The 11,456-nt window shown below is 38.3% G+C and overlaps 1 protein-coding gene across 1 annotated transcript in view; it reads left to right on the top strand.

Annotated features, from left to right (window-relative positions):
* The window catches only part of LOC118752843, a 14,942-nt gene extending 8,642 nt beyond the window's left edge, over nucleotides 1-6,300 (top strand). Inside the window, exons 4-7 of the mRNA XM_036487703.1 lie at nucleotides 3,345-3,444; nucleotides 3,502-4,578; nucleotides 4,649-5,022; nucleotides 5,098-6,300. Of these exons, the coding sequence (XP_036343596.1) occupies nucleotides 3,345-3,444; nucleotides 3,502-4,578; nucleotides 4,649-5,022; nucleotides 5,098-6,001 (2,455 nt within the window). The 3' untranslated portion in view covers nucleotides 6,002-6,300. The remainder of the gene's footprint in view (nucleotides 1-3,344; nucleotides 3,445-3,501; nucleotides 4,579-4,648; nucleotides 5,023-5,097) is intronic.
* The last annotated feature ends 5,156 nt before the right edge of the window (nucleotides 6,301-11,456 follow it).

The following is an 11,456-nucleotide window of genomic DNA, read 5'->3' on the forward strand; positions in this document are numbered from 1 at the left end:
AGGAAATTTTGTCGGATCAAAGTAAAAATTTGACATTTCTCGTGGTGAAAACGAACGTCAGAATTTTACCTAGCTCATGAGGCTAGGTAAAATTTTGACAGCTCATAAACATGTATACACATATTAGTTGCGTTCCCCAACTTTTCTAGGTTAAAACCTGTAAATCTGTCACAAAACAAAAGAAGCCAGAGAACCGGGTACGGGAACGCTTTCTGGTAAAATCCTGTAAATTTTTGCAACTTCTTGCGAGTTAGAAGACGCAATTATTATTGCTTGGCGGTAATAAAGAGGGAACATGAAAATGAAAGCCGAAAAAACAAGTTACTATAAATATAAATTTTAACAATTTCAGCAACACACAAAAATAGAGCTTTCACACGGGCGTTTGTTTGGTTTTTCAGCTGTCAAAACTTTACTTTGCAATTGGCACAGCAAAATTCAATTTATTTGTACACCATAGCAAATCTTTCCACCCCGTCTCACTAAGGAGAAAAAAGTTACCGATTGGCACAGGCCCTCAGTAGGAGAGAGTCACAAAAAGTCCACCAAAAATGTGTGGTGAAAACAAATACAGACAGTCAGCTGATAGCGTTTATGTATGCCTTTTGCACGAGCCGCTCAAAGACCCAGTTGTCAAAGCATTACTGCCGTCCCTAAATTGACGCGTAAAGCGCCAAGGAACTGTCAAAAATCCTCATGCCCGTACAATTTGTATGAAGCATCCCGCAATAGCGCGGCGCTGTCGCCGAGCAAATGGAATTTTCATTTTTAACAGGGCGTTATGTCTTGAAGTTGGATGCAGAAGACGAAAAGAAAAAGGACAAAAGAGCGAAAGGCCGACGTTCCCACGACAGTCGGGTCTACGTAACCGGAACGACCCAGATTTATATCTGGCCAAGGACTGTCACTCCAGCAACACTCCCCAAAATGTCTTTGGGGAGTTTGTATGCTGTTACAACAACAACAACAACAACAGCGAAAGGCCGAACTTGCTTTTTGAAACAGGTGGCAACCCTGCTACATACCAATAAGAAATAAAGCCTTTTCAAAACTTAACTTAAAAATAATTTGAATTTCATTTGTTTATCAGGTGGCAACTCTTTTTGGAAAAACTAAAGCTGAAATTAGTCGAGAACGCAGAACGTATACTTAAACGCAGTCTGTATACGCAGAATTTTGTCGATTACTGGAGCCCTCAGTGTTGCTTACTACACTGTTGCCACTCATCAATGCATTTTCATAAACTTACCTTTTCAACTACAATTTTTCGTGCTATAATAGATTTTAGCTAAATATAAACTACTTAGTTTTCAACAAAAAACCTTATTCAATAGTAAATTTCAAATATTTTAAACATATTTTGAATAGGAACTTATATCTTTTTTACCATCTGTAAAACTGACGAAGTGGCAACCATCTAAAGAAGGAGAAATCAGCTGACACGGAAAAATCTAAATTCCGCAGATTTCTGCGCTACGGGCTACAATTACAGAAAAATTCTGCGGTGTTGAGTTTTCATTTACATGGCGCTTTGGTAAGACAGATCGTGTCATCTGACTCGGGTTTACGTACCGGTAGGTTTACGTTCTTGACTAATTTCAGCTTAAGAAGTTATTGCACATCCACAGGCCAACGAACGAACGAACGAACGGTACAGATCTGATGTGACGAAAAAGTTTGTACACATTACTAAAACAAAAACAAATCCACATTAAAACTGCAATCGACATATGCACGGATGTGTGTATTTACATACATACGCTGCGATTAGGTTATAAATATTGCGACATCTGTTACTCAAAATACATACGCACATTCTATTTGTCTCTCTCTCACTTTCCGCGCAAGCACGTGTTTGCAAAATGATGACGAAGTGATTTTGTATGGAAAATCATTTATGCCCATATATTTGAATAAAATAATCAACTTTGGAAGATATCAACCAATACTTCCCATATACCAAACGAAATGAAAAAACTTGGATTTTTGACTAAAGAAAAAAAAACAAAATCATTAGAGCGGTTTTCGAGAATTTCGGTAATAAAAAACTGCAAATTTTTTCAAATTTTTTTGCCTTAAACTGTGTAAAACTCGTAAGTTTACGAGGCTGTTACGGGAACGCCCCCTTTTGCATTTGCGTAAATAGGTGCGTAAAGTGACTGTTTGACAGCGTGAAAAGGGTTCTGTGGATACATTTTTGTTTCGTAGTATTTTTCATAACAGCTTGAGTGATAGCTAAAATATAATTAAAAATTCGAGAATTAGCAGAAATCCCATGTAAATACAGTTAGGGTATGAAATTTATTAATTTTATTGACCTACTTTTTTTTCATTTGTTTTCATATTTTGTCATACACTTTAGTATAAAGTCTTCGGGCACTCGGCAACACTGAAGTTAACGAGATCGTTTGCGGATGAAATTTGCCCAGTAAATTTACGAGGGGCTCGTAAATAGAGCTCCATACAAATTTTGAGTTCTTTTACGAGGCTCGTAAATTTACGAGGTTTTTACGAGTTTAAGGGAAGACCCCTATCGATTTTTTAGATTTTTTTTTGAAGGTGTTTTGCATTTTTTCCATATAAAGTATTTACGAAACAAATTTTTTGTATGGAAGAGACTGAGGGAAAAAATGCCAAAAATCAACGGTAATTTCTAGCTACTTAAAACTTGTACTTTGTAATAATTAAGTTGATTAAGCTACATAAAAAGGCTGATTACATGAAAATTTGCTGAATTTTCGCGAGTTTTGCACAAAGTTTAGGAATTCTATTTGTTTTTGTTGTAGAATGAACCAAAGAACATAGATTACAAGAAGGGACAATTCGTTATAATTGTGCGAAAGTGCGCAACAGGGGCGCACTTGGGCAAAAGGGAAGGCACGCCCATGTTGCGCACTTTGACTACAATTATAACGAGTTGCCCTTCTTGTTATCTACGTTCTGTGGAATGAACCATATTTTTATAAAAAATTGTCGGAAAAATATTAGAATAAAAATTGTGACAGAAAAATTTGTTCTGCCAATTCTTTGTTCCGGCAGTGTACATACTTGACTCATGTAAATCGGGTGTATCTGCTCTTTAACGACCGGAACGCTTCTATTTATTTGTCGTTCTACAGCACTCTTTATAAAGTTATCGATAACTGCCAAATGGCTTGTATTTCCGATTATTTGACAATTTGACATTTGTGACAGCAGTGCATTATTTCCATGTTGTTGGTTTTCTTTAGTAAATAAACTATTTTGTGCCGCATTTTTGATTAATTTAAATAGCCTTAACAAAATATTTCCTAAAAAAAATCGTGGCACAAAGCTGAAAACACTATCTAAATTTAGACGTAAAAAATGGAAGTATGTCGCATTTGCGGAGGAATTGAATCCCTTAAATGTTTTCTAGGCAACCATCAACTGACGGAATTGTTGGCCGTTTGTGCGAATATTACAGTAATGTTATGAATTTTATTGTTTTCCAATTTAAACGAAATTATAATTTCATTTAAGGTAAAAGAAGGTGATGTCTTACCGAAACATATTTGCGAACAATGCGAGTTTGGATTGCGTTTCTCATACAGGCTGCGAAAACAAAGCGAAGAAACTGAGAAGCGTTTGCGGCAGGAAATGCAAACACAAGCGATTAGTACCACCACAGGCGATGAGCGAGCCATTGTTTTAAATGTTGAGGTAATACCAGCACAATATTCTGTTATGCCCGTACCGACGAGACTGGCATCCGATGTAGCCAAAAACATTTGCACTTCAACGAATGAAGTTGGTACGGATATTAATTCGGAAATTGGAAAAGACTTTCCAGGAAAAACAATTGCTGGTAAACGCTTGCGACTTGAAGCTAATGAGCAACAAGTAAGTACTTCCATCACTGAGATTTATGATGAAGGTCCTTTGGAGGTGGTGAATGAAGAGAATCCAAAAGAAATATCAGTCCAAGAACGTCTGAGGTTGGAGCTGCGCAAGCGAGGTGTGACAATGTGCCCACGCCCGCAAGCTGAACAAGAAGGCTTCTTAAATGCACTTGATAATGAACAACAGGTAATTGCCGAGAAGCGTATGCATCTTGAATTGGAGTCCCCTTTGGTAGGCATGTTAGATAATGAGGAAGGCAACGATGATGATGTAATTGAACTGGTTGACGAAGACTCGGTGCTGCCGGCATCGCCACATGAAAAAACTCCTCATGGAAATGAGTTGTATACAAATGAATATCAAGCTGAAGACATAATAGAAGAAATACTTTCCTCGGAGGAAGAAGCAGGAGATGGAAATGATCTCATCGAACATACTAGTTATCATCCGGAGAGACAAGAAGACAATGCTGATATAGTATATGAAGATTTAGACGATGATTGTGAAGAACCAATTAGCATCGACGATTGTCAAATACAGTTTACCAAAGAAGAGCGTCATGATTTAGATTACAATGAGTGTGTAGAATCACTCGCTACACAAGAAAACGATGGCGAATCACAAGAAAACCATCTCAAGGAGTTTGAGAAAGAGACTGTTAATGAAGTAGACTGTAACTTAGAGAGTGGATCAACATATAATTTAAACAGAGGAAAGGTATGAATTTGCAAATAGGCCTTTAACATAAAGAAACTTTCATTCGTCCTTTTCGTATTTTCTATTTCAGGTCATATCCTATACTTGTCCCACCTGCAATGAGGTGTTCGATACACATCGAGAATTCCGGGAGCATAATAAAACACATGGCGGTAAACGATTCCGTTGTGAGGTATGTAACAAGTGGTTTCCACAACTATCTCGCCTTCGAAGGCACGCCAAATCTCATAAAAATGATGATGAAGATCGCCTTCAGTGTCCGCACTGTGACCGCAACTATCAATTACGTAGCAATTTAACGCGACATATACGCACCGTACACGAAAAAAAGGGCTGCGTATGCGACGTTTGTGGCGAGAAATTCGGACGATCTGATATTCTCAAGAATCACATGGCTAAACATATAGAAGAACGCGATTTTCAGTGTGATAAGTGCCCAGAAAGGTAAATATATACACATAAAAAATAGAGCATTCCATTCAAAATCGGTGCATAATGTTATCTATTATTTCATTTCAGATTCAAATCAAATCACTATTTAAACAAGCATATGCACAAGCACAAACTTTATGACAGTGATGGAACATCAAAGGAGGAAAGCGAAAATACTATCCCACCGGAAAAAAAGACTCACTACTGTCACTATTGTGGCAAGGTGTCCAAACACCATTTTACCCATAAAATGCATATGCGCATACATACGCAAGAGCGGCCACACAAGTGTGATGCCTGCAGTAAATCGTTTCGCACTTTGGCTGCGCTAATTACGCACGAACGGATTCATGATGATGCTCGGCCATACCAATGTGAACATTGTCTGCTCTCCTTTCGGCAGCAGGGGCATCTCAAGGAACATCGCATGATACATGAAGGTATTACACCACATGTGTGTAGTATCTGTAACCTAGCTTTTACCAAAAAGAATAATATGCTCGTACATATGCGCATTCATTCAGGAGAGAACCCCTACAAATGCGTCACTTGTGGTGAACAATTCAAAAAAGCAGAGCAGTTGAGAAAACATGAATTTAAGGTGCATAACAAAATAGCCACGGATCAAGGTAATAATCGACCCCAAACCCTACATCAAGACGCAAATGCGGGTAACGAAGAAGAAGATGAGGTATATGATAATGATAATCGATTTGCCTATTTACCATCAGAGCTGCTGGGCAGCGACAGCAATAGTCTTGAGGTGATAGAAGAGCCAAATGAGTCGCATATTGAAAACAATGCAATTATCGATGGAGTAGTAATTCAAGGTGGTATTGACGATGGAGTCCCTGGAATGGCGACAAGTATTGACTTGGGGTCAACTTTTTGCAATAATTTAAACGATGACTTTAATATTGATGATACTAGTGTTGTGCTGGTAGTGGATGATAACGCCAAGTTCAATAGCTTGTTTATTATGGACGATTAATACACAGCTTTTGCAATTTTTTTCATTTATTTACACTCTATTATGAAAACAATACAAATTAAGACAATTCATATTTTAATATTTCTAGTAAGAATTAGAATTACATACATACATAGATATATACATATGTATATAGTGCAGTTGATTATAAAAGAGCAGGATTGCGATATTTTTACCAGTTTGGACTATTTGTCTTTTGTTTATTTAATGTTTAATATTTTTTTTTTTATAAAAGTCTTGCTGGTTATAAAACAAACACTATCTAAATTCACATTTCAAACTTTGTAAAAAAAAGTACCTATGCAAATTATGCAAAGTTTCACCAAAATGTCCAAATTTTTTTATCAGAATCTTTAGAAAAAATTTTGGTATGCAATTTTGTGACCTATTAAATTTTAGTCTAATGAAGTGAAAAATCCCGTTGATTTTCGAGAATGTTTTTGGTTGAAGGTGTTGCGCATTTTTTCCATAAAAGGTATGTTTATAGTTTGACATTTTGGTGAAACTTTGCAGAACTCTTATAAGTTTTTTACAAAGTTTGAAATGTAAATTTTTATGGGGTTTGTTGTATAACCAACTAGGCTTTTATAAACAGTAAATAAACTTAATTAATTAAATTAAATAAACAGACAAGCTGTCAAAACTGGTCAAAATATCGCACTCCTATTATTCTATGGACATGTACATTTTTATTTATAAGCATATTTTTCATTTATATTCTTTTTGCTAAAAAAATTGTACACGCTCTTGTAAAATCAGGCAAGTTCTGTACTTCAATTTCGAGTGAATTTCCACCGAAGTCACTTTGAATTCAAATTGAATGTAATTGAAATTCGCTCGGAAGTGAATTGCAGAACCTGCCTGAATATGTACTATGTTCGAAACTGTAAGATATCATTTGAATTTTTTTCAATGCTTCAATTATATCAACAAGCTGCCATATATTGCTCTCCGGGAATTAGCGAACATGTACAACTATTTTGAAATTGTTGCTAGTATGGTATGAAATAAAATATTCAGGCTTTTTAACATTTGATTTGTTAAATAAAATTATTAAGAATTAAAGCACATATCACGAAGTCACGGTGCGATTTTTTCGCAAGCTCTTTTCTTAAGATCAACTAATCGTCTATTTTCGACGCCGCTCGGCCAAATTGAGAGGGTGGTTTTATCAATGGGATTATTTTGTAAGGAGGCAATAATAAACTATAAATCGACAACAGGGTACCAACTATCAAACCACTTGAAAACTTTATTAAAGGCTACCCTGGAATTACCTAACGAGTACACAATAACGAACCCAATGATCTTCAAAAGAGACGGCCTACTTTGCAGGTTATGCCAGCACACAACCAGACTTAACAGAATAGAGCAAGAAGATATACCATCCATTAGGTAGTGTGGTGGGGGTGTTGGAGTTGTGGTTGTATTGCCCAGAAGTGTTCCGGTGAGCCATTGGTTCTCTGGTAGGTATACATTTCTGGTCCTGGGTTTGACTTAATGCCAGCCCTGAGCAACGGGATTCGGAGCAGATGCTGCCCCTTGGACGAACAACGTTTAAGAGATTTTCCGGTACGTAGAACCAGCTGCCGTTGTAGCGGCTAAAACAACCCCGCCCAGATCGATTAGTCCCTCAATCGTCGTCAAGCTCTACTAGCGGTAGCCCCAGCAAGCGTGCAGCCTTGAAGGCGTCTGTCCAGGCGGCGTCAGTAGGGTGGCGTTTAGTGGGCAAGCGAAGAGATGCTGTGAGTCATGGGGCGTCTTTCCACTTGCCGGGCATTCGTTTAGCACATCTTCATTTATTCTGCTCAGGTACGAGTTCAACATACTGCAGTAACCAGAGCGCAGTTGAGCTATTGTGGTCCGAGTCTCCCAAGGCAGACGAAGCTCTGTCTGGTCCACGTCTGGTGGTTGTGTGCCCAGAACGGCATTCAGAGGTCGGGAGTTTACATAACTCGAGACTTCCTCTCTGTGAATGCCGTTCAAGGCCTGTCGATAAGCTGTCGGGTCCAGTGTTTGTTTGATGAACCTCTGGATTTCGTCCGTCAGTTCGTAGAGATGCCTCCTGACGTGCCTGGTCGATGGCTCTTCTGCAAGCAGTTGTCTATTTGGGTGACCACGTCTGTGATCTCAACTAGAATTTCTTGCAGAGCATTGTGTTATGCTCCTTAACGGAGCCTCATCGTGCAGGTGATGTTACGACGACATCAAAAAGCATCCTGTCGCTGCCCTGAGTGCCGTGTTTTGGCAGGTCTCCAGCTTCATCCACTGCATCCTACTAGTCCCCGGCGACCACACAGGCGCTGCATAGTTCAGAACCGTGGCCGGCCATTGCCTTGTGCGTTGCCAGCAACGGCTAGCGACTTGAGGACATTGTTGCGGCTTTGTACTTTGTTGACAATTGCGGTTGTATGCGCCGAAAAGGAGAGCAGACTGTCGAAGGTTACTTCGACGATCTTCGGGGTGTTCACCGTCGGAATTGGTTCGTCATCGACGTGAATTCCCAGTTGTTGTCTGATCGCTTTCGTCCAGGAGGTAAAGAATGTTGCTGAGGATTTTGCAGGGGAGAGGGTAAGGCTCCGTGCAGTGAAGAAGCCAGAAAGCTTGGCGAGATAGCCGTTTACTTTCGAGCACAAGTTATCAATTCCATTCTCAGGCGCCATGATCGAGCAATCGTCCGCATAAGAGACAATTGAGACTCTCTCTGGTGGTTGAGGGAGCTTTGAAAAGTAAAAGCTAAACATTAGTGGGCAAAAGACACCACCCTGTGGAATCCCCTGTTTTATTTTCCTAGGTTTACTCGATTTGTCTCTAAAGGTTACTGAGAAGTGACGACCACTCAGATAATTCGCCGACCTCCGTTTGAGTCCCTGTGGGAGTGTAAAAAATTAAGGTCAACCTGTTATATAAATTCCGGTCATTATGAATGGCTGACAGTGTCGAACGCCTTCGACAGGTCCAGCGCTACTAGAATGGTTCTCTCACAGGGGCGGTTTCGGTTAAAGCCACGGGTTATCTGGGTATTTATGGTGTAAAGTGCTGTTGTTGTGATGTGAACCTTACGGAACCCATGCTGGGATCAGGTGGTTTGTATAGCACGGGAGTAGAAGGGCCTCAAGTGTCTTCGCTACCGGGGGAAAGGGAGTTATCGGGCAATAGGACTCTCCTTTGTTGGACGGTTTCCCTGATTTAAGCAGTGGGACCACTCTCCCATTATTTCAAGATGTCTGGAATGATGAGAGTGACCATTGACAGGTTGAGGACTTTGGTTAAATAGTCCACCCCCGCAGGACCCACATTTTTTAGCATCAACATGCAAATTCCGTCGGTTCCAATGGCTTTGGAGCTTTCACCTCCCCGATGGCTACCCTTACCTCACCACTGGTGAAAACGAGAGGCGCACTAGATGTAGGCAGTTTGTGCAGCCTTCTGGTCACTCGACGTTTGGCTTTATCCACCGGAGGATGCAGTATGAACTGCCGGCTAAAATAGCTCGCGCATCGCTCCGGGTACGGCGAAGCGTGGTCTCCTAAATTTATTTCAACTCTGTCGTTACGCGCTAGCTGCCGTTAGAACGGGGCGGATTTGCGCAAGTTAAGTTTGGAAAGTCCTATATACTGTTCGTAACCAAATAACAGAGTTTGGGGGTAGATCTAACTCACGTTCACGTGTTGGTTTTTTTATTTAAATATTCATTACCTGTTTAGAGCTAAATTTATTATTATTATTTTTTTTTTAATATTGTTAATACTTTATTCAAAACCATGTATAAAATCAATGTTTCATACTTTATATAAAATTTAGAAACATTAAAAAAATTTGCATTACTATTTTATTAATATTTTGCTTATTTAATGCCGAACCCTTGTAATGCCTTGAATGCCGAAGATATGACGAAAAATGCAAACTTTTGTGAAGTTCCCTAGAAAAAATACTTTCGTTTCGAAGGTGTACGGCGAACTTTTTTTTTCTGGTAGGGTCTTATGTACATATGTACATACAGTTGTGGTCAGCTGATTAAGCCAAGTGACATTTTGACTATTTTCGTGTTTATTTAATGTTTATATATTTTTATAAAAGTTTAGTAAAAGTTTACCTAACCAGCGCCACATAAATCCACATTCCAAGCTTCGTACAAAAATTATGAAAATTCAACAAAATTCAACATTTTCACCCAAAAAATTTTTAAGTTTTTATTTAAAGTGTTTAGAAAAATTTTGGGTATGCAGTTTCATAGCAAGTGCAAATTTCAAGACGCTAGAAAATCACATTGACTTTTAATAATTGTTTTTTTGCTGATGGTGCTGGGCATTTCCTACCATACAAACGATATTGTCGAGCATATTTTATATGAAAGTGAATGCATAACACCGTCATAAAAATTCTAAATAAAAAGTTAAAATTTTCGGGTGCAAATGTTGGCTTGTTGAATTTTCATGATTTTTGTACTAAGTTTGAAATGTGGATTTATGTGGCGCTGGTTCGGTAAAGTGCTAAACTTTTATAAAAAAAATATAAACATTAAATAAACAAAAGAACAATAGCCAAAACTAGTCAAAATGTCACTTGACTTAATCAGCTGCCCACAAGGGTATGAACATATGTATGTATGTGCGAACTTTTGTATGTGCATGAATTTTCGTAGCATACAAGCAATAATTACCACTCATACAAGGATATATTTATGTACAAAGGTTAGGGCGAGGTACCGCCAATAGAGAAATTCAAGAGGGCATCAAACGAAAATTCAAACACAAAGGTGGTAGATAGAACAAATTCGAACAACTAGAAAAAAATAGCTGCGTCTTTGTTTCGACATATTTTCTTAGTATCAGATTGGCGCCAAAAATTAATAAACTCTTTAATGCGCATGCGTCTGCTTACACGCCCCCTTTACAATGTTTTGTTGACAAAACAAAAATCAGCTGTGCTACATTTGTTTTGGGAAATTTCATATGCACTGTTTTGGGAAATTTTCACTCCAAACGACAACGCGGGGGACTACAAAAATGCTCCATCAACGCTGGTGGCGCTCAGTTGACAACGGCCAACCGAACGGAGTGCATACGAAGAAAGCGAAAAATACGCAAATGTAGTGATTCGTGGATATTTAAACGCAAGTTTTCCAAGTATAATTAAAAAATTTGAATAGTTTTCTCATTTAATAACAAAAAAAAAAACCAATTGATTAAAGTGCTCAAAAAATACTTGAATAAAGTTTTTGCAATTTTTTTTGTTGCTATTTAAATTGAGTTTTGTAGGTTCTTTCTACAAAAAAGGTTAACAAAATATTTGCGCCAAATTTTTTTTAATGAAATTTTCGTTAGTAATCGTTAACTCTCGAGTCGATAAAAAAACAATAAATAAAATTATTTTGCAAATATTTGTGCAGTGTAAAACTTATTAAACACAACGAAACCACTCGATGACCAGTCAGCTTATAGGAAGCATTAAA

The sequence above is a fragment of the Rhagoletis pomonella genome, unplaced genomic scaffold (assembly GCF_013731165.1).
Source record: "Rhagoletis pomonella isolate Grant_MI unplaced genomic scaffold, Rhpom_1.0 Rhpom_scaffold_00002, whole genome shotgun sequence".
NCBI lineage: Eukaryota > Metazoa > Arthropoda > Insecta > Diptera > Tephritidae > Rhagoletis > Rhagoletis pomonella.